The 24,320-nt window shown below is 47.2% G+C and overlaps 1 protein-coding gene across 2 annotated transcripts in view; it reads left to right on the top strand.

Annotated features, from left to right (window-relative positions):
- ZFAT (zinc finger and AT-hook domain containing) overlaps positions 1–24,320 on the top strand; it is a 466,784-nt gene that overhangs the window by 160,711 nt on the left and 281,753 nt on the right. For both annotated transcript variants that reach the window (XM_029592065.1, XM_029592066.1), the window contains exon 8: positions 11,540–11,627. In XM_029592065.1, coding sequence (XP_029447925.1) covers positions 11,540–11,627 — 88 coding nt within the window. The remainder of the gene's footprint in view (positions 1–11,539; positions 11,628–24,320) is intronic.

The following is a 24,320-nucleotide window of genomic DNA, read 5'->3' as shown; positions in this document are numbered from 1 at the left end:
GAGGTCGCTCCGAAATCGGAGCGACCTCAGAGGGAACTTTCCTTCCACGTCCCCTCACCTTCCCCCTCCCTTCCCCAGCCCTACCTAAATCCCCCCCACCTTTGTTGTGCAAGTTACGCCTGCTTTGCGCGCGCCCCCTCGGCATCCCCCGGCACAGGCCGCAGTGCCGGGGTACTCGGGACCGCCCTCCCGGCCCGCCCCCGAACCGTCACCGCCCCCTCCTGCCCCTTTTACGAAGCCCTGGGACTTACGCGCGTCCCGGGGCTTTGCACGCGCCGGCGGCCTATGCAAAATAGGCCGCCGGCGCGTGCAAGTGCCCTGCGTGCGAAAATCCGGCAGTATTTACGTGCACAGGGCTTTTAAAATCTAGCCCACAGTGATGAGTCTGTTTTTATTCATTCCTAGAAGGTCTCTTCAGCTGTGTCTCTCCCGAAGAAGCCGTGAATCGTGGCCATGTCGGGGGGCCAGTTTATTAAAAGCATGAGCTTTAATAAATTGGTTAGTCTATAAGGTGCCACTCGACTCCTGTTTCACCAGACTAACATGGCTATCCCTTGGAAGATTCTTTTCTTAGAATGATGAAATTGAGTCCTGGCTATATCACCAAATTATTTGTAAAAGAACATTTAGAAGAAAGGATTGGAGTTTAGGATGATGTAATTAGGCTGATTGCCATGTTTGGGGTATGAAGGAATTTATTTTCACCATGCAGTACATTTTGTTAGAAGTTCATTGAGACCAGTTTTCAAAAAGGCCCTGAGCATCCAAGATAAGTGGGTAAGTTCAGCTGAAAATTCTCCTAAATCTAACTAGTCAAACTACAAACGTAGGGGTTAACTTTCAAAGAGTTATGTGCATAAAAATTAGCTCATCTCAGTATAAGTATCCTATACACACACAATTGCTATTTTATAAACACACAAAGTACCCACATACTTAATGTTTCACTTGCATATATATGTGTGAAAAAAGGGGCCAGTTCCAGTTTTGCATTTAAGTGGCTGTTTTAGAAACTTGCATGCATACATTTGGCAACTTATTTGCTTCATTTTACATCTGCTAATTATCTTGACATCAGACCTGTTTATTGTACACCATTGGCTGGGTGGGAGGTCTGGGTGAAATGGGGAGAGTTCAGGCTGAAGAACCAAGAGGGTCTCGATGACCTGGAGAAGGACTGGCTGAACTGGTAGGGGAATCGGGGAAAGCTGGTAATTTCAATTGCGCGCACATGTTTTAAAACATACTGACTTCCCTGCATAAATCGAGTTTTACATGAGCAAATCCTGATTTTTCTTCGCACGTAAAACATACGCACATATTTATAAAATTGGTAGGAAATGTACATGCATTCAGTACATTGAAATACTCACTTTCAGTGCATTGCATTCATTAGCATATTTATATGCCTGTATGCTGGGGGGGGGGTGGACATACATGTATTTTTATAATAGTGTAGATTATGAAATACTATTGGATCTTTGGGCAGCCATATATGCACATATATGCGCCTGTGCAGAATTGTTTGAAAGTTATCGTGCTAGCTGGTTAGCTCTGAAAATCAGGGATAACCAGTTAAGGAAAAATATAAATATCTTGCAGCTGATTTCCCTACCCTCCTCCCAATATGAAAAAAGACTGAGCATGCATTCCCCTTCCTGATAAATAAAATAAAGCCTGAAGACCCCTGTTCCCTGTACGTACCTGGATCAGTCCAGACCGTGGGTTATGTCCCCATTCCAGCAGATGGAGTCAGCCAAAGCTTTGAGGGGGCGTCACCATAAGTACTACTACCCCCTCTGCAGGAGTTCAGTATCTTCTGACTCCAGCAGATGCGAGTAGGGGAATCTGGGCTTGCTCCCGATTACCTGTAACCATTGTTCCCTTGATTGGGTTTTTCTTCTCTGTCTATTATATTTAGTTGTTTTGGATCAAGTTTGTTCTTTAAAAAAAAAAAAAAAAAAAAGTTAATTGGTTTAATTGGAGAGGCGTGGCTTCCTTTTGGTGCTGTCTCTCTGTCTCTCTCTCTCCTTTCCCGGCGACTAGGCTGTTGTTGTCCACCGGGGTAAGTTGTATTGGTTTTTGCTGTATTTTTCTTTTGCAGCTTATTTGGACGCGGCGGCCGGTGGAACCGGCCTCCCAGCGTTTTCTCCCTCTCCCGCGGCCATCTTGCCGGCTCCTCGTGGGCTGCAGCAGGGAGCTCTTCTTCGGCGGGTTGTGAGGCCAGGAAGGCCCCCCCGCGGCCTCGTGGCCTGCAGCAGGGAGTAGGGAGCTCTTCTGCGGGTTGTGAGGCCAGGAAGGCCCCCCCGCGGCGCCGTTTTTCAGCCGGCGGGCAGTGCAGGCCGATCGGGCCCCCCCGCACCAGCGTTTCTCCTCTCGGCCCCCCCGAGGCTTTCTGATTTTTTTTTTTTGCCTGCCTGCTCCGTTTTCGCCAGCGCTCCCGATGCCGCGGCCGTTGCGTTGTTCGGCCTGCGGCGATCCGGGATCGCGCATTTCGCGCGAGGGGATCTGCGCTCGGTGCCTCCCCGGGGGGGAAGGCACGTCGCGGTCCCGGGACGATTTTTCCTTTTTGGCAGGCTTGCCCGGGCGGTGCGGGCCGGCCCCTCCCCCATCCCTGGCGGGAACGGCGGCCATATTGTATTCCCTGCGCCCTGAGGGGACTCAGGCAGCGCGGGAGGACAGGGATTCCTCCAAAGTTTGTTTTACTTTAAAAAAAAAAAAAAAAAAAAAAAAAAAAAGTTAAAAAGGGTTCAATTTGGGACGGCGTGACTTCCCTTTGCGTTGTCTCTTCCTTCCTCTCTCTCTTGGTGCGAGCTGTACCTTGTGAACCGGGGTAAGTGCATTCTTCTGTGTTTTTTTCTTTACAGCTGATTTTGCTCGTGGCTGCTTCGGCTTCGCTGCGTTTTTCTCACTCACCAGCAGCCATTTTGCAGGTTCCTCGTGGGCTGCGGAGGTGAGTGGGGAGATCTTCGTTGGCGGGTTGTGAGGCCAGGAGGGCCCCCCCGCGGCACCGTTCATCAGCGGGCAGTGCAGGCCGCTCGGGCCCCCCCGCGGCATCGTTCTTCATCGGCGGGCAGTGCAGGCCGCTCGGGCCCCCCCGCGGCGCCGTTCTTCATCGGCGGGCAGTGCAGGCCGCTCGGGCCCCCCCGCGCCGGCGTTTTTCCTTCTCGGCCCCCCCCCCGAGGCTTTTCGTTTATTTTTCCTGTCTCCTCCGTTGTCAGCAGTGCTCACGATGCCGCGGTCAGCACGTTGCTCGACCTGCGGTGAGCCGGGATCGCGGATTGCTCGTGAGGGGATCTGTGCTTGGTGCCTCCCCGGGGGGGAGGGCCCGTCGCAGTCCCTTAGCAAATTTTTCGTTTTTGACAGGCATGCCCGGGCGGCGCGGGCCGGCCCCTCCCCCATTACTGGCGGGAACGGCGGCCATTTTACATGCCCAGCGCCCTGAGGGGACTCAGGCAGCGCTGGATGACAGGGACTCCCCCGAGGGCTCTCCACCGAATTTGCTGCCGGACAACAGCCTGACGGGCCGGGGTCCCACGGGGTTCCCCCCACCGGGGCTTCCTCGAGTAGGCTGGGATTCTCCCCGGACTTTGTACGGTTACTGCACACTGCGTATTTGCAGGGCCTTGTCGCTCCCGCAGCACCGTCTCCAGCCAAGGTCCCGCGGCTCTCGCCTCCCTCTCAGGCCCCCCCCCGTCCCGGCGGGTGTGGGGGCCACCCTGCCTCCCGCCCGCACCTGGATCCTGGGCCGGACCTGGGAGAAGGGGGCCAAGGGGATTCCACCTCAGAGGGGGACGATCCGCACACGCTGCGTCTCTTCCAGGGGGAAAAGCTGGACGAACTTATTCCACTCATTATCCAGGAGCTGGATCTCGATCCGCCGCCGGACCCGCCCGCTCCAGTAGTGCCCGCCGTCGTCTCGTCGGCCAAGAAGGGAGATCCGGTGCTGGCAGCCCTCCGGCCGAGGGCTCGGGCGTTTTCCCAGCCATGATTCCTTCCTGCAGCTTGGGACGCCCCGGAGGCTTCCCTTAAGGTCAGTCGGGCCATGGAGAAGCTGTATCCGCTACCAGAGGATTTCCTGGATCTCATCAAGGTTCCGAAAGTGGACTCCGCGGTGTTGGCGGTCACGAAGAGGACGACCATACCAGTGATGGGTGGCGCGGCCTTCCGGGATACGCAGGATCGCAAGTTGGAAGTCTTCCTCCAGCGGGTCTTCCAGGTCTCCGCGCTGGGGATGCGGGCGGTGATGTGCAGCTCGCTGGCTCAGAGGGCGCGCCTTCTCTGGGGGCAACAACTTCTCCCCTCTCGGGTTCTGCCGGCTGAGGAGGCCGCCCAAGCGGATGGGCTGGAAACTGCGGTGGTGTACGGGGCTGACGCCTCCTATGACCTGCTTCTATGACCTGCTTCGGGTCCTGGCCCGAGACATGGTCTCGGTAGTGGCGGCGCGTCGCCTCCTATGGCTGCGCAACTGGGCGGCGGACACTTCCAAGTCGAGCCTGGGTTCCATGCCATCCAGGGGTAAGTTCCTGTTCGGAGAGGATTTGGACCAGATCATCAAGTCACTGGGGGAAAGCGCAGTTCATCGCCTGCTGGAGGACAGGTACCGGACCTCCAGGGCGTTTTCGTCCTCCCGCACCAGATCCAGGGCGCAACGGCGCTATAGGAACTACAGACCGGCGGTCTTCAGGCCCTCTGCCCCCAGGTCACAGCCCTGGTCCCGCTCCTTTCGCGAGTGTAGGCCTGTGCGTCCCGCCTCGGGAACGGGACAACCCTCTCCCAAGTCCTCCCAATGATGTTCGGCTCGCCCACTCCACCGTCCCCCGGTTTGGGGGACGGCTGGCATTCTTCTACCAGGAGTGGGCGCGGATCACCTCGGACCAGTGGGGCTTGGACACCATAGAAAATGGCTACGCGTTGGAATTTGTCCGCGCTCCAAAGGGACGGTTCATCTTCTCCCCCTGCGGATCGGCCTCCAAGCGAAGGGAGGTGCAGTTGACACTGGACAGGCTTCGGGTGATTGGCGCCATTGCGCCCGTGCCCTCCAGAGAGGTGGGCTTGGGCCCTTATTCCATCTACTTCGTGGTACCCAAGAAGGATGACTCCTACCGGCCCATCCTGGACTTGAAGGAAGTCAACAAATCCCTCCGGGTGGTTCGGTTTCGGATGGAAACGCTGCGCTCGGTGGTGGCGGCGGTGCATCGAGGGGAGTTCCTAGCCTCCTTGGACCTGACGGAGGCCTACACGGAATCGGGAGGTTCGGGTCCTATCGGACAACGCGACCACGGTGGCCTACATCAACCGGCAGGGCGGCACTCGCAGTCCCCAGGTCGCGCTCGAAGCAGCCATGCTGATGCAGTGGGCGGAACGACATCTGGTCCGTCTGGCGGCCTCGCGCATCGCGGGCGTGGACAACGTCCAGGCGGATTTCCTCAGTCGCCAGCGCCCCGGGGAATGGTCCCTCTCCGACGAGGCGATGCAGCTGCTTGTTCGCCGGTGGGGAACTCCCCACAGGGATCTAATGGCGTCCGCGCAAAACGCAAAGGCTCCCCGTTTCCTCAGTCGTCGAAGAGAGCGAGGAGCAGAGGGTGTGGATGCTCTGGTGCTCCCGTGGCCGGACCATCTTCTTCTCTATGCGTTCCCGCCATGGCCTCTGGTGGGAAGACTACTCCGCAGAATAGAAGCTCATCGGGGACTCGTGCTCTTCGTCGCACCAGAATGGCCACGGAGACCCTGGTTTGCGGACCTTCTCCAACTGGTGATCGACGGCCCCATCCGCCTGGGACATCTCCCTCGCCTCCTGCATCAGGGCCCGGTATTTTTCGACCAGGCAGAACTCCTCTGTCTTGCGGCCTGGCTTTTGAGAGGCAACGTCTCCGCTGCCGAGGTTACCAGGAGGCGGGAGTGTCAACGCTCTTGCGTTCCAAGAAGACTTCGACGTCGGCGACCTACGTTCGGGTCTGGAAGGTTTTCGAACTGTGGTGCACCGACCAGAACACGAGACCCACAAAGGCTTCGGTTCCTCAGATCCTTCAGTTTCTACAAGCGGGGGTAGACAAGGGGCTCGCCTATAATTCACTGCGAGTTCAGGTGGCCGCCCTTGGGTCGCACCCGGATATTATGCGTTTCCTCAAGGGTGTCAAGCACTTGCGACCTCCGGTCCGGGAACCTTGTCCCGCTTGGAGTCTTAACCTCGTGCTCCGCTCTATGTCGGAACCTCCGTTCGAACCATTGCGCAATGCGACGATTAAGGACCTCACTCTCAAGACAGTGTTTCTGGTGGCCATTTGCTCCGCTCGACGCATCTCGGAACTGCAGGCCCTGTCGCGTAGAGAACCCTATCTCCGCTTCTCTGACTCCGGAGTTTCGCTCCGCACTGTTCCCTCCTTCCTTCCGAAGGCGGTGTCTGCGTTCCATGTGAATCAGACGGTGGAACTGCCGTCTTTCTCGTCGTCTGAACCAAGGGCTCTCCGACTTCTGGATGTCAAGCGCGCTCTGCGTATCTATCTGGAGGCTACGAATGAGTTCCGGACTTCCGACCATCTCTTCGTACTTTGGCCCGGTCCTCGGAAGGGTTCCCAGGCCTCAAAGACGACCGTGGCCCGATGGCTGAAAGCCAGCATTGCCGCTCCTTACACTGGGGCGGGGCGGACTCCCCCGCCCGGCATCGGGGCGCATTCTACGTGTTCGCAGGCGGCTTCCTGGGCGGAGACTCGTTCGGTCTCCCCACAGGAAATCTGTCGTGCGGCCACCTGGAAGTCGTTACATATGTTCTCGAGGCACTATCGTCTACACCTCGCCTCTTCTGTCTCTGGGCATTTTGGCGAGCAGGTTCTCCGAGCAGGCCTCGCAGGACCCCACCCGGTTTAGGGAAGCTTGGGTACATCCCACGGTCTGGACTGATCCAGGTACGTACAGGGAAAAGAAAATTATTACTTACCTGCTAATTTTCGTTCCTGTAGTACCATGGATCAGTCCAGACGCCCACCACTTCTGGGTTGTAATCCTGCTCAGCTGTCTTCTATGGGGCGATAGTGATCATTCCTGTTTTTCACGATTTCTCAGTTCTCACTGTATTTCGCAGTCCCTCTTGGGGTTGGCGTGCTGTATTCATGTCCTCCTACCCGTTGGTGGGAGGGTTACAGTTCATTCTTTGGGTGTGCGGCTGTTTGCGGCTGTTTGTTGCCGTTCACTTTAAACTTGATCCAATACGGGGGTTTATTTGTTTACTCGGGCTTTGATATACTCGATACTGAACTCCTGCAGAGGGGGTAGTAGTACTTATGGTGACGCCCCCTCAAAGCTTTGGCTGACTCCATCTGCTGGAATGGGGACATAACCCACGGTCTGGACTGATCCATGGTACTACAGGAACGAAAATTAGCAGGTAAGTAATAATTTTCTTATCTGACATCCTGCATTAGTTCGCAGCCCTATTCTCCTCCTTCCATTAAAGCTCTCGCAAGTGATTCCAGTTTTCCCACCACTTCCCAGCTTGTGCCTCTGTTAGGGGAATAAGGAATAAAAATTGCAATAAGACCACATTTTTAAAGGCCAAGCAGTCGCCCAAATAGTAGTACTTCATTATAATTTCTACAGTTAACAATACTATTTGAATTATAATGTATATTTCTACAGAAATTCAGGCATTTGCATTCACTTCTAATCTTGGTGGAAAAAAAACAGAATTTCTCTTAGATGATTATCAGGCTTTCGTGCAAGAAGAGATCTCTGAAGCCTTTTTTGTCAGACTCACATTTTACAACTTTCAGTGTCCTTATATCCCTGTCATTCACAGGTCACATGCAGGCATAGTGGACAATCTCTGCAAATTTCCTCTCTGGATCTTATAGGCTTTACCAGCAAGATGTTTTGGTAGAGTAGTCTTACATATTGACACACACAAAGGGCCTGATTTTAAAAAGCATTTATTCCAGTTAAATGGCTTTTGAAAATTGCTACAATAGGATGCTACATTTACCCACGTTTCACCTGAAACAGAACTGCAAACCCTTCTTAGCAGATATGTTGTCTTTTGCTAAGGTCAGCACATTGTAGCAGCTGTCAGCATTTCTCCTATCTTTGGTTTGTGAAATCTATACCTGGAGCCCTTGTTATGTGTTAAATGCAACATACAATATAACAGAACCAAACCAAACCATACAATATAACAGAACCAAACCCTCCTCTTCCCAGAACAAAACACAGCTCAGTGTCCAGCTGTTAGAGCAGGGGTCAGGAACCTTTTTGGCTGAGAGAGCCATAAACGCCACATATTTTAAAATGTAATTCCATGAGAGCCATACAATATGTTTAAAACTAAATACAAGTAAATGTGTGCATTTTATGTAAGATCACACTTTTAAAGTACAATAAGTCTCTGAAAATATTACACCAGGCCTTAAGACACCAATACATCTCCTATTAGGAAAACGGACCAAGTCAGGCTGCTATAGAGTCCTACACAGAAACTACACGCCAGCAGAAAACCTCACCTGAATCACGTGCTGTCCCTCACCTAACATAGAATAAAGAGACCAAAACGCATAACAAGAAGCATGCAGACAAAAACTGAATTGGAAACTGCAACAAGCCAGAGTCTCTGTATGCAGTGTAACAAAGGAAAAAAGAAACATCACACATCCTTATAAAACAAATCAAGAAATATAAAATCATCAGCAGTAAAACTGTACTAACAAAAAGAACATATTTCGAAACAGCTGATGAGTGGAATATCCAATAATTAAAAACTCATATAAAACATTTCCAGATACCAACAAAATATTTCAAAATAGCAGACACAAAGATCCAGTAATGAAAAATAATAAGGATACAAAAATTTTTTTGCTCTGCATACCTGGGAACGTTTGATATCCAGGTGTCCTGAGATTGTTCTGAATTAGCAGGAGGTGGGGTGGTTTGCTTGGAACTTTCTCCTCTCTCAGTCACATACCAGCGCTCTCTCTCACACTGGCTCTCAATGACACACCTATACACACATGCTCTCAGTCACTCACATATACAAATGTTTTTTCTCTCTCACTTATATAGGCTCTTAATTACACATTTACACACATGCTGTCTATCTTTTCACGCTTACACACACACAGGCTTTCAATCACATAAATACATGCTGTCTTTTTCTCTCACACACAGACTCTCATTCACATGCTTACAAACATGTCCTCTCTTTCTCTCATTTACACACAGGCTCTCAATCACATACTCACATGCTCCCTCACCTAAATCAGCTCTCAATCACACACAGACACACATGGTCTCTCTCTCTCATTTAAACACAGGCTCTCAATCACATACTCACATGCTCCCTCACCTAAATCAGCTCTCAATCACACAGACACACATGGTCTCTCTCTCTCATTTAAACACAGGCTCTCAATCACATACTCACATGCTCCATCACCTAAACCAGCTGTCAATCAGACACAGACACACATGATCTCTCTCTTACTTATACACACAGGCTCTTAATCATACATACACATGATCTCTCTCACACACAAAGGATCTCAATCATACACACATACTCTTTCAAACAAACAGGTTTTCAATTACAAACTTACACATACAGGTTCCCAATGGTAAACTTACATTCATGCTCTCTCTCTCACAGGCAGGCTCTCAATCACAGACATATTCTCTTTCACATATACAGGCTCTCAATCAATCATTCACATACATGCAATCTCTCACTCACACACACAGGATCTCAAACACACATGCTTGCTCGCTCATTCACTCTCCCCCCCCCCCCCCCCCCCCCGGGAACTCGCGGCAGCAGCAGCCACCCCCCAACGCTAACCTCCTTCATTTTCAGCCCTCGCGGAGGCGAAGGCGGAGTCCCATCGGCCGCGGTTGAAGATTTTCATTTTCCTCCGAGCCGCGCTCCAGTCTTCTTCCCGCGCAGGCACCCGATGCTCTCCACTTCCTCTTCCGGGCCGCGGGAAGAAGAGAGCACCGGCGTGCTCTCTTCTTCCCGCGGCCCGGAAGAGGAAGTGGAGAGCATCGGGTGCCTGCGCGGGAAGACCCGCGCAGGCACCCGATGACTCCAGCGCTGGCACCCGGCTGACACCCGATGACTCCCGCGCAGGCACCCGGATGACTCCAGTCGGCGTGCTCTCTTCTCCTCCCCCCCGCGGCCCGGAAGAGGACGTGGTGAGCATCGGGTGCCTGCGCGGAAGAAGAGACCACGCTAGTGTGGTCTCTTCTTCCCGCGCAGGCACCCGATGCTCTCCACTTCCTCTTCCGGGCCGCGGGGGGGGGGGGGGAGGAGAAGAGAGCACGCCGGTGCCGCTGACTCCAGCTATCCTGCCGCGTTCCGCCCGGGCTGACAGCATTTTAAGCCCGGGCGGCGGAGGACCAGGGAGCAGCTGGGTCAGCGGGGAACCGCGAAGTATGGCGACACGTGTCTGCGAGCCAGATGCAGCCCTCAAAAGAGCCATATCTGGCTCGCGAGCCATGGGTTCCCGACCCCTGTGTTAGAGCAATAAGCCTGTTTTCTGGCTTGGCTAGAGTTACCTTGGAAGATTCGGAGAAGTGGGGGTATGGGTTGGAAGAATAGGGAATGGCAGGGTCATTTGGATATGTTTAGTGGAAGGAGGAAGGGGTATGGAGGGAGAGAATGGCAGATCCAGGATATCTTTTATTTGTTTATATATCTGGAGGGAGGGAGATGAGTGGCCATTTTTTTTTCTTTTTTATTGTCCAGAGGGATGGAGGGAGTTCGAATAGCTGGCAGTGTGGAGGGAAGGGAAGGGGTGGCTGGACGGCCAAATCAAGGCCTGTTTTTGCAGCACCTAGATTTGACTGGTGAAGTTAGTTGGCTAGCACTAAAATCGCTGCTATCCTCTTAACTCCTCCCTCCCCTCGACCCCCTGACGTAACCCTGACCCTAGGCCCACCCAGAGATTGAGCAGCAAAACGTAGCCATCTAGATTTAGCTGCTCAACCTTGTACATTTTCAAAGGCTTTTAACTATCCAATTAAGTCGTCATTTAGCTGGCTAGGTCCCTTTTGACTATTTATCCCCAAATGTTTTGGCTTCAGCCTAGATTTCCATGTATGGATAGATGTAAGGAAAATGTAGAAGTAGATTACGCTCAATAGACTTATGATCTGCTATCTAACTAACTAATAATTTAAATATACAATATTTTGTACAAGTGTTCCTCTTGTCACCTGCAGTAATCCTACACCTCATTCTCTTATATGCTAGGCAGCATAAAGCATAGAGGGCTATGTATTGTTTAACTTTGGTGTATTAATAGGCAGAGCAATAAATTATTCTTGTATTCAGTGGCAGCTGGTTTCAATGTTTTACTCTGAGTTTTTCATTAGAAGCAATGTAGCGTCTAACAGATTTTCATCTGGGTACTTTAGTTAAAGCTTTATCAAGGGGTCATATATTATTCTGCAGCCCTTGGGGTGGTATACTAAATTGATGACAGATAAATTCTATATGTAATGTCTTTAGTATTCAGTCCAGTGATCTCTTGCTGTTGTTACTGCATTTTTTAAATAGGACAAAAGGAGTTATTCATGCCCTGTGTGTGAGAAATCATTTTCAGAAGACAGACTTATAAAATCACACATCAAGACAAATCACCCTGGTAAGATGAATTATTTGTAAATATGTTTCCAAATATGCTTTAATAGAAAACATCTGCTGTTAAATCTGTGAGCAATATTAAATAGTGAGTATATCTCAGTAGTTTATTTTAAACCCCACCACCACCACCAATGATGCACTCTGTTTTCACTTGTCCATCAGTATGTTTATACAACTACAAATATAGAAACAAAACCATCATGTCACCTAGTGGGACCAATAATAGCTTTGGGACATGCTGAAGTACTGTTGAGCAATAGTTTGTTCCCTCTGCTGAGAGCTGCCTATCCAGTAGCTTAATAAGCATTCTTGTGGTTACGTGAGTTCTGCAAACATTTATTTTTATCGTCCCTGTTCTGTTAGTATTGGCACAAGAGGATCAGAGGTGTCATAACATGATTTATAAAACTAAATTAATCAGGAAATGTTTGAACTCTTAGATTCTTATTAAATTTAGGAATATACATAGTAGATGATGGGTAAGTACCAATTGGCTTATCAACCTGGTTGTTCCCATTGTAAACAGGGTAATAATAAATAAGTAAAAGGCTTACCTGAAGACCCCAGGACCCAGTGTTTTGCAGCTGTAGCAGCAGCAGCAAGGGAAAATAAAGTTGAGCCCTATGAGAGAGAATTATGGTGTCTGCCAGTAAGCCATCCTCTCACGACAGTGCATAGGAGGAGGGCCGCAGTCACCTCATATTCTACAGAGGCTGTAGAGCGAGAGGAGTGAAGGAAGAAAGACACCGGAGAAGATGCCTGCAGTAACCGAGAGGAAGAAGGTCACCCTAGAAGCAACGTGCAGGAAGTGGCCACAAAAGGAGGGGCGCTGGAACTAACATGGAGGAGAGGGGCCTGAGGAGGCTTGGAGACCTGACTGTGAGAGAGGCAGTAACAATGAGTCCAAGACAGAGGCTGCATCGGGCCTGCATTGAGAAGAAAGAAAGGCTGGAAAGCTGAGGAAAGTGAGTGTCTGCAAGCGATTGCCACGTCACAGGAAAAGGTCACTTTCCAGTCCCCAGGCCTAGTCACGCTGAGAGACAAAAACCTGGCAGGGAATGGCAGCATGGCCTGCTGAGCAGCAGAAGGAAGGAGTCGCGGTGAAGAAACACAGAAAGAGGGCTGCTTAGAAGGAGCTGAAGGGAAGCACCATGATACAGGAGAGCGCCGAAGTTGTTTCGTGGGAGGGAAACCCACTGAGCAGCAGAGTGCCAGAAAACCCCCCCCCCCCCCCCCCAAAAGTGAAAATAGTCAGAATGCGGCACCTGCAACATATGCCCAATCAATAAGAAAGCTGCAAACATACCACCAGTTATTGGGAGTGGCTGAGCCTGAAGGACAACCTGTGCTGAAGATGCCTCAAAGAAGAAACTCGAGTTGTGCTTCAGAGGAGGGGCCTGAGAGGAAATGAGGCATCGCATCACTTTGCTGATGCCAGGTCCTGCTGAATACTGCCGGATCGAGGATAAAGGGAGAAGCTAGAACGGGAGGAATCAGCTGACTGACAGCGGTCAGCTGTGATGGTAATCATGACAACTGCCGGTGGCCTCCTTCTCCTGCCAATGGAGCCACTGGAGCGTTGTAGTCTACAGGGCTGTGGATGATCATCACCGAAATCACCATTGCTGCTATTGCTGGACACTGCTGCCCTGCAACCTGAGTAAGTGTCCATGCCTCTGTCTCTTCTTTAAATTTAGAAAATAAAATTAAAAACACTGCGATTAATGTCAGAGGGCCTAAGGGATACCCCCAAGTGATTATTGAATAGGCCACAGTCTCATTGATGTCATCAATGACATCAGTGGGTACCTGCAGTTCGGGGGGGGGGGGGGGGGGGGGCTATCAATTTTTTTTATAAAATAAAAGAACCTAAGTACAATTTTAAGGGAAACAACGGCAGTGGCCAGGTAAGGGGACCCTGGCCATCTGTATGACATAACTCAACTCACTTGACCCCAATGATGTTTAAAATATTGTAATTTACCCTGATGGAAGCCCTGCCCATCTTCAGTCTAAACCACTTTAAAAAACAAGCATAAGCTTTTAAAAATAAAAACCTGCTAAGAACCTCTGCCTGGCCATAAATGGTCATTTAAAAATAGCTTTTAAGGGAAAAATATTTAAAGTAGTTTCTCAAGCTGAACAGATATTTTAAGGAATAAAAAGCACCAGAAAAGCCAGGAATAAATATAAGGAATATTTTTATAGGCATAAATATAGCGGAGAATTAAATTTTAAAGTAATTTGGTACCATCCAGACACCCCTAATTGTTGGTTCACTCCCTAGCATAAAATACGATTCCCATAGCAACCAGAGGACCAAGCGAAGCAGTAGTTATGGAGCCTTGACAAAGGTTTCCCTAGGGATCAGTAGTGGGCAGGCACAGTTTTAATATCCTAAGCCGCAGAGCAGGATCCAAATCTGAGGCAAAGATCATCATAAAAAGTACTAATGTTAAAAATAATAAACCCAAATAGAAATTGTCCCATCAGCAAAAGTTAAAGATACTAAATAGACTATCCCAAGTACTACTTCTTAGGATGACATCAGCAAGAGCAGGGATATTCTAAGCTTAGAAAACTGTCAGTTTAGAATTGAGCAGTAGTGAACCTGAAGTCTAAGAGAGCAGAGATGCTATCATAGTTCTGTTTCAGGCCTAGTCAGAGTTTAAAAACATTCTATGAAATAAAGGAACAGTCATAATAGGATAAAAGTGTGCATGTTATGAGAGATTGAGTGTGGGTTCTAGCTAAGGTGAGCTAGGCAGAAAAGTTTAAAAGTAAGTCCTATTGCTGTACTGCGTATTATCACAGCATTTTTTTTTAGGAATAGTAACACAAGTGTGAATGACTACTATTGATGAAGAACACTGAATGCTTGAATACTAAAGACAATTCAGTGTTTAGTTACAAGGAACACTCTATTCAAAATAATCCATGGCTACATTCAAAACAAAGTGGGGAGATATTCTGGAGTGGGTTGAGAGAGAGTGTTTTTCTTTGCTTTATTTAACGTATAAGTTAGTAGGTTGAAGAGGAAGCCACAAGAGAAAAGAGGAGAGGAAGAAAGAACTGGCCAGCACTGACAGAAGCAAGAAAATACAGATTGTTTTCATTCTAAAGAAAAGAACATTAGTAACTATAACCAGGCCTGAGCATATAAACACACAAATATGAAGTTACTAGACACAAAGAAAAGAAAGAGAAAGTAAGAGAACAGAAAAGATAAAAAGAAAACACTATATGTAAAACATGTTTTTTTTTAATTCATTTAAGTAACTTATCTTGACATGAAAAACAAGAAAAAGAACACACAGAATCAATTCTTAAGTCATAGGAATAAGACATTGAGAATTAACTTCTGAAAAGTAATATAGTAACAAAATAGTTTACAAGATAATACTTATGTGATAGAAGTGCATCCTGAATGTGCTGACAGTTTTGTATTTTCTTGCTTGTTAAGTACAGTAATTTCTGTAAGGAAAACAATATATGAAAGAAATAATGGTAATGAAAAATGAGCATGCTTATTTATGAGTAAAGATATGACATATATATGTGCACATTTTGATGTTGTTGAAACATAGTATTGTTCCAAGTATTTAAAATAAGTTTGTTTGTACTGAAAATGAAACATATTTCTCTATTTTATTATCCTTGCCTCCCCTCTTTACCTTGAGAGAATTTACTGGGTGGGTTGAGAGCACCTGTCCCTGTGGGAGACCTATTTGAGGGAGGTGGGAACTATACTGCATCCCGGAGGATCCATCTTGAGAGCTTGCTGACCTGGTCACATACACGACTACACTGTAATCCCAACAACCTCTGCCACGACAGCAAAGTCCTCCACCCTCAGGAGCTGCAGTTTATACTATCTACACTGCTCTAACTAAGGATATATTCTAGCTGCCAGTTATACAAGTTTGACCACATGCGGGATGTTGTGCCTCATTCAAGTTAGTTTTGTTGTCTTCCCAAGTTGGGCTTCTACCATTCTGGATAGATGAGCATTCAAGTTCCTATACTTCAACCAACATCCAGGCACCAACACCACCTCGTACCTCCCTTTGCCTTTTGCCCGGCCTCTCAACCCTGTTCTTACTATTCTCTATATCTTTCCCAGGCATACTTAAATTCTGTTACAGTTTAGGTTTCCATCAATTCTACTGGTAGATTTAAGAGTCTAAACCCTCTCAGTAAAGAATTATTCATATTTCCTGTGAGCTTCCTTCCAGCATCCATACCATGAAACCTTTATCTTTGCAATATCATCATTGTTTGCTTTATGCTTTTCCATCTAGGAGAGTTCAAAGCATGGTACAATAAATACACAGGCAGGACAATCATATTGAGGTAGTCAAATGCAGTCAATCTGCATATTGAGGTAGTAATATACAGTAAATACCGTCAAAGTGGTTAATATATGTGGTGATAATTGTGTATATATGCAGCAAAGGCTGTACCTGTTCTCTACGGTAGCATTCTGTGACCCGGGGAGTTCTAAGTCTGGGAGCCTGAATTACAGCGGAGGACTGAAACTGCCTCAAGTCATGTTTTTGGAGATTTGGAGCTAGTCCGATGTTTGTTTGGTGGCATGTCCATATCCTGAGAAGTTCTCTTTCTGATGTTTGTGAGCTGCACTTTTTTGGGGCTGGCACAATAAAGAGGACTTATGGCAGCCAGTGCAAGGTTTAGTATACATGGGGGAGAGATGATCTCTAAGGTAGAGTGGAGCATAGCCATGTAGGGCCTTGAAGGCAAAGACCAAGATTTTAAACTAATATTTGGGTCCTAGAGATTCCTGAGAGAGCTGAAGGTAGTAATGCTTGTGCGAGCTTTTTAAAATGGCTCCTGGAACTACTTCATATCTCTAATAGCAAAGGCTCTATAAAGACTGATAGGGCACATTGGGCCTTGGCACCAGCTCCAACCCTGAAGGGTCTGCCGAGATCAGTGATTATTAAACTTCACTGTTTTCAAAATAAGCAGAAAATCCTGTCTTCCACTAGAGAGAGAGAGAGAGAGGACGTCATTTTCCAGGGTAATCATATCATGTTTTTTCCTGACTCTTCATCAGAACTGCGATGAGAGACGGCAGTGAAAAGAGATGCAAAAGTGCAATATCAGATATATTCTACAGTATCCAGCAAAATTGTAGTGTTTGATCAGGGGAAACCTACAACTTTCAACATACGGAAAGAGGCTGAAACGTGGTTAGAAAAATGGCAGTCTCGTGATGACAGTGGCGCGCTGGCACCATAATTGTGCACAGGCAAGAAACCAATAGCACACAGCGGGAAGACTCATGCAGCAATAACTCATCATTTGGTGACTTATGTTGGAAGTCTGGTATGCGTACTGCCTGAAAGTACTTCCACTGTGTTTTTTGGCAGAGCTGTTTTTGTTTCCTGCATTTTTTTGTTTTCTGGTTTATATATCTTCAGTGTTCTAGCCTGCTCCAGAAACTTAATGTATCCAAGATCTGGCTTGTGCAGCAGAGCCAACTTGCTGGTTTATGCAGTTTTTCAGGGAACTGGTTGCTTCTCTGGTTCGTCGTCAGCACAGCGGTTTCTACGGATCTTGGATGTACTTATAGTTTGATATTCAAATGTAGCGTGAGATCAGCAAATCGGCTCCACAGGTTTGGAGTATGGATGAAGAAAATCTTCCTGATTCAGGTTTTGAATGGCCATGCTGTCTCGATATATAATGGGATTAGAGATGCAGCTGAATTTGTTTGAGACTTGCTCATGGTTGCTGAATGATAGATATTAGACTGAAGATGAAGAATGGGGTGTTTTGGCTGAACTTGGACTTTATCAACGATTTTCTGTTGCCAGGAAAGATTTCCTTGAAGCTATTGTTTGTTTTGATTATTTTCTTTATGCTTACTTTTCTGCTCTGCCTTTCTTCTTTTGCAGAGTTGCATGGTTCTGGAGGCAAAATACTTATTGATTTGGCGGAGGAGGTGGAGAATATGGGTTGTAGCTGGAGGGAAGTGCATAAAGACGCACAGTATATTTTGGAGGCAGAGAGTGTTGTGGGATTGGGAAAGGGTGTGGGAGGATTTTAGGTTTTGTTGGGAGTTGGGGATTTTGAAATGCAGGTTGCATGGGCTGCAGAGCTGCTGGTTTCACTCCTTGGATCCCAATGGTGGTCCCATCTGAGGGGCAGTGAACCTTTGTTACAGGAATAGTTGGGACAGGAGTTCTGGCTTGATATTGGTTTTGGGCTAATTGGCAGGTGGGGATAAAGTTTGGGTGGGGGGTGGGGGTGCTAGAATTAGGTTGAGATGTGGGTGAAAATATGGGGCACAAGTCCACTATTGCCCAATGTTTTATAACAGAGTATTTAGCTCAATGTGTACAGGCTTTTGTCTAGCTTTGGTCTCTGGTGTATTATTTATGTAATGTAACCCATTATTGTTGAAATTGAAGCTGCATATCCTGATATCGTCCTAGGTATCACTGATGAAACTGTTTCTTTGAACGTTAAAGGTATTTATTTGCCTAGTAAAACACATACTACAATTTGCTTAGAGAACTAAAACCCAGATTTTAATGTTACAAGAAATGCATCTTACCAGAAAAGAACATGAGAAACTGAAGGTGGGATGGGTGGGGCTGTCTATTACGCATCTTACAACTCAAGAAGCAGGGGGGGGTGGGTCTGTATTCTAGTTGCTAAAACCCTTCCCTTACAGTTGTGCTCAACTGCTTTTGCACAACGTAAAGGTTACTCTTGTAAATATATATGGCCCTAATATTACTCATGGGGGAATTCTGCGCAAAAAAAATTAAAAATCTGCAACAAAAAATTGAAAATTCTGCGCACACTTTCTAAATTCTGCAAAATTCTGCACATTTATTTTTCAAAATAACGCTATTTTTTGCAAATTATTCTGCATTTCAGTGCAATCCAGTATTACCATTTAAATAATAGTACAGAAAACAGAGCCTTCACATTTTTCTCACATGCAGGGCCGATACAGTAAAGCGCGGCCGCGGTTACCCTGCTTCTAACCCGCTTCTAACTCACAATTTGGCCGCGTAAGTCCAACCCGCAATTCACTATCCTTTTTAACTCATCCTTACCGCTTCTTTAAATCAACCGGTAACCCTTTCCGCCCGCAGCATGTATATGAGATGTAAACGCTCCGATTAGCTATTCCCTCCCATACAGCAACGTGCGCCCCGATTATCGCCTTTTTAACCTGCAGTTTTGCCGCATGTTTAACCTGCTAACTTACCGCCTACCCTTACCCCTGCGTTAGTGTGGAGCGTCAGGTCAGAGAGGCAAAATTTCATGGGCAAACGACCCCCTCACCCTCCGGGACCCTTACCCTGGCGTTAGTGTGGTGCGACAGCAGTAGACAGGCTCCGGTCAAAATCCCCCCTCCCGAAGCAAGGCGCAGGGCGAAAATCGGCTCGACATGTCATTAAATCAAAAGTAAATAAAGTGTAATAAAAGTAAACTTACTGCATGTGAAATTTCTTTGAACAGTCCTCTCTCCCCTCCTCCCGAGGCGCGCACTGCAGCTCCCCTGCCTCCCGGGGGCAGCCGGCGGCGAAAGCAGCTTCCAGCAGCCCCCGCCGACGAAGGTGAATGAATGCACGCCTGTGTATGCCTGTGCCTGCAATTTGGGCGCTCAAGACGTGACGTCACGACGTTTGGCGTCACGGCGTGTGACGTCGGCGTTTGCTAATGCACTGCCTTGAGCGCCCAAATTGCACGCACAGGCGTACACAGGCGTGCATTCATTCACCTTCGCTGCCGGCTCCTGCAGGAAGCCGCTTTCGCCGCCGGCTCCCTCCGCCTGGCTGAATGCACACCCGCCGGCTGCCCCGGGAGCCTCGGTGCGCGCCTCGGGAGGAGGAGAGAGAGGACTGTTCAAAGAAAATTCACATGCAGTAAGTTTATTTTTATTACACTTTATTCACTTTTGTTTTAATTTTCGCTCTGCGCCTTGCTTCGGGAGGGGGGGAGAGAGGACCCGAGTGTAGGAGAAGAACCATCCACTTCCTGGTACCTGTCATTTCAAATGTCATTTGAAATGACAGGTATCAGCGCACCCAGGTTACTGTATAGGCGCTGTATAGCGCTCTATACAGTAAAATGGATTGCGCGGGCCTAACCCTTCTCGGATGCTTCTTGGACGCGGCTTGCATTTGCAAGCTATTTACATACAGAATCGAGCGGTAGGTGAGCCGGACTGTGCGTGCGGCAAACGCGGGTGCGCCCGGCACTAACGCACCTCTTCCTACCGCTCCTTACTGTATCAGCCCGTTAGTGATTTCCTTCTGGCCGAAAGTACCAAACTGTAACAAAGAGAATGTTTATCTTCTTCATATGAGAATCAGTCTTTGTGACTTTGAATGATTTCCAAAGTTTCAATATAAATGGGAGCACCAGACAATTTCAGGTAATCTATTTAACTGGGGCGGTATTGCCTGGGGGGGGGGGGTGCGGGGAGGAGTTTAAATCTTTCAACAATCTGCAACAAGCATTTGACCTACCATCTGCACTTGCCTAAGGAAGATTTTCACCTCAGCCTTAGGAGGCCACGAAGAGGATTTTGGACACTTCTTTGGACTTTATACCACCAGGAGTGCAAACTTTTGTATACAATCAGAAAGAAAAAGATAGATAGGGAGATCAGTCCCCATTAGGAGCCTTCCTTCTAACATCTGGAGGGTTGGAACTTGCCAGTGCTTTGCCAATTAAGGCAAACTGTCTTTAGCTGCTTCTACTCAATCCAGTAGTTTCATTTAAATTATAGTACAAAACACAAAGTGCCTTCACGTTTTTCTCAGTGATTCCCTTCTGGCAGAAAGTATCAAATTATACAGTGAAAAACTTCTCTGCATCTGCAGAGTTGGAGACAGAGTTTATGCAACTGAAGGCCAATTTGGCAATATTTGGCATTCTCTTTTGGAGGTCTATCATAGCATGATTCTGAATAGCTTCAGGCACAATCTTTTCCCTGTACAATTTTAATTCACATTCAGGTACCTCGGAGAAACCAGGTATTGCCTGAAAATGCTCATATTGTTCTGGCAGGATATAAACTCTGAGGATCAAATAACCTACAAGCCTTCAGATAATTAAGACCTGGTTGGCCAAATGACAAATATTTGTCAAGCTTTACAGAGGTTTCATAGAATACCTCTTTGAAGAGATCTAGACAAGCAAATCTTTTGACAGGACATGAGTTTTCAGCCTTCTTAAATTCAAAGAACTCAGAAGTGCTTTCTGAAGGGAGTTCTAGATCTGAATTCAAATATATCTGCAGTTCTTCTAGAAGACCAAATGCTTTAACAGTGCAAGGTTTCCTACTCTCAAAGGCCAGATTTAAACTGAGAATTTGTTAACATTTTTTTGCTAGAAAATTGATCTGTACTCTTAAGAGTGTGAATGTAGTTAGGTCATTCAATATTTTCTGAATAGTGTGCATAGAAATTTGGGAGTTACTGTTACACTCTTCATTGAAGAATTCTTTGTAAAACTGAAAATTCTTAACATGATACTGAATAGCATGGAACCAGCTGTTCCAACGTGTTCCGACAGGACTTGGAGGCATGGATGCTTTGGCAGCTGGAGATTTCTCTTGTAGTTTTTTTGTTCAAGAAACTGAGGTACTTCGCTTTCCTACTACCAGAGTTATAGAACATGTGTTTGAAGCTCCTTACAAATGTATCAACTAACTGAAAAGGCTTTCTGAATGATTCACCAACTAAGTTAACAATATGTGCCAAACAAGTGATATGCACAGAATTTGGAAGCAGTGTAGAAAACACAGAATTAAATGCTTTATTCATATAACTAGCATTATCAGTATCGATTACCAAAGTACTGTTGTAATCAATCTGATAATCATTTACCGCTTTGACTACAACTTGGGCAACAGTTGAGTGATTAACAACATTTAAAAACACTGTATCTGCCAAAAATGATTTTACATGCCCACTGCAATCAGGTTTCAATGGTGCAAACAATGCATTAAGAACTGATCTTGCATCATCACATGTTTCATCAAAGATAATTGCAACTTTATCTTTAAGCATCAGTTGTAAATTTTCTTTTTCTTCATGGTAGACTTCTGGTAAGTATGTCTCAGTCAGTTGGGTCCTTCCAGGAACTGCACCACCATTCCGAACCCTGCTGTTGAGAAATTCTCTTGCAAGTGTTCACTTTTGGACAGTGGGATATTGGCACCTGCGAGCGTCTTCACCCATGCTTTACAAATCTGAAAGAAGACAGGACAATCTTGAGTGCCCTTATCCAAGGTAACTCACATTAAATAATAAAAATCCCATGAAAGGGAAAAAGTGAAGAGACTTACATCCACACATTCTTTCTCTGCCTGCGTTTTGTTTTTCAGTGTACTTGTGATGGTCTTCTGGCGTTTGATTCCTCCATCCTGTTGAAGCACATCTTCCTTCAGTTTGTGTTTTCTGGATGCAAAGTGATCCAGAATCACAGATCTGCGGTCATGATTGAGAGCAACATTGCAGAATGTGCAGAATAATTTGTTCCCATCTGCATGCAGTTTTTCAGGGAATTCTCGAACACGGGATCCTGGTGTAGACTTTTTTTGATGCATGTGAAGGCCGATCACAATGCTGTGCAAAAGAACGAATGTCTCTTTGTTTCTTGCTGACTTCTAGGCTTGACTGGCTACATTGAGAAATGCTTGGTTCTGACATATTTCCCAACTGGTTCGTAAAAGACCTGTTACGATGAAGATAGTATTAGTTCACTGTTCATAAATCAGTGTTTTTCTTGAAACCCGATGACGAAAAATACTTATTTTCTCAGTTCAACTCCCATCCTCTGTAATTCTGCAAGGAGACAGCCATCTCACCGGCCCTGGCAACTGAAGGAAAGATCTCAGTCCAGCACCAATCACTCTCAGTGACACTAGGCTCGTTTGTCAGCAATGGCAGCAGCTGCTGTCACCCCTCCATGAGTGTCCCTGGCAACTTGGCTCATCTGCCAGCAGTGACAATTGCTGCTGCTGGCAGATGAGCCAAGCTGGCAGGGACTGATGCAGTTATTTTATTTATTTATTTAGTGCTTTTTTTTATACCGGCATTCATGATACAGATCATATCATGTTGGTTTACAAATAACAAGGGTCGTAACCTAACTATTAACATGGTATAGAGAAGACAAAAGTTCCAATGAACAGGGGTGCCGGAACTGGGAAGAGGAAGATGTAGCAGACAGTAACTAGATAACTGTATCAATTATTTACAAATTGTTGAGCGATCGTTCGTAACAGCTGGGGGGGCTCTGGGTTTATGGAAAGGCCTGTTTAAAGGCCAGTTGTTGCTAACCTCCACCTGAGTATCCATACCAGGGCCCCTTCACTGCATAGGCTCTGATGCAACTGCATCTCCACCTCTATGGCGTGGAATTGGCTTCATCACAAGTCTCCCGTAAGGCAGTGCATCATGCACTGCCATACCAGGGCCCCTGCCAATCGGGAGACTTGTGATGAAGGATCCATACCAGGGCCCCATCGTGGGTATCCATACCAGGGCCCCTTCACTGCATGGGCTCTGATGCAACTGCATCTCCACCTCTATGGCATGGAAGTGGCTTTTCTAATGGTTGCATCATGCACTGCTATACGGGAGACTTGTGATGAATCCCCAACATGCTCACTGTCTCTCTTACATGATATCAGACATATGCTTTCTCTCACATGCCATGTGTCACACACATGTTCTGTCTTCCCACATACAACACACACACACACACACACACTTCCCCTCTCCCCTCTCCCCTCCCCCCCTCCCCCACACACACATACAGACTCCCAGGTAGACACCTACCCACGGGCTCAAACATACACTCTTAGGGCATGGGTCCCTTCTTTAGCCCCTTTCTTTCCCCCTTCTTTTTCTCTTCCTCTTCTCTTTCTCTTTCTTTCCCCTTCTCTTTCTCTTTCTTTCCCCTTCTCTTTCTTTCCCCTTCTCTTTCTTTCCCCTTCTCTTTCTTTCACTTTCTCTTTCCCCTTCTCTCTCTTTCTCTTTCCCCTTTCCCCTCCCTTCTCCCTCTTCTCCTCCTTTCTTTTTCCCCCTCTTTCTCCATTCCCCCTCCCCCTTTCTCTCTCTTTTCGATTGTTGGGTCCTGATTTTTAGCACCGTACAGCTTGCTAACCTCGAGCCGCCCATGCCGTGCTGCGATGCACCCACTCTCCGTGCAGCACCTGACTTCGCTGTCCTGGATTGGCTGCTTTGTGCAGCCTGCTTCTGGTTTATCCTTTTCCGGCATGGCAGGAAATTGCGAGGCAACAGTGCGAGGAAGGGCGATGAGGGAGAAAATCTGCGCAAAGGGGAAATTCTGCGCAAATTCTGCGTTCTGCAGTAGCGCAGAATTCCCCCAGGAGTATAATATTGATGAAAAATAATTCTTTAGGAGGCTGACAAATCAAATTGTTTTGGATTTGTGAATTTATGTATGAGGGGACTGGAAAGTATCCCCTGTCCCTGAACTAAGTAAATCCCATGTTACTGATGCCAGTAATAGCAGTGGCTATTCCCTAAGTCAACTTGATTAATAGTAGTTAATGGACTTCTCTTCCAAGAACTTATTCAAAACGTTTTTTTAAACCCAGCCACACTAACTGCACTAATCACATCCTCTAGAAACGAATGCCAGAGCTTAATTGTGCGTCGAATGAAAA

This window comes from Rhinatrema bivittatum, chromosome 2, assembly GCF_901001135.1.
Source record: "Rhinatrema bivittatum chromosome 2, aRhiBiv1.1, whole genome shotgun sequence".
Classification (NCBI taxonomy): Eukaryota; Metazoa; Chordata; class Amphibia; order Gymnophiona; family Rhinatrematidae; genus Rhinatrema; species Rhinatrema bivittatum.
Note: the sequence above shows the minus strand (reverse complement) of the source record. Positions and strands in the feature narration are given on the sequence as shown.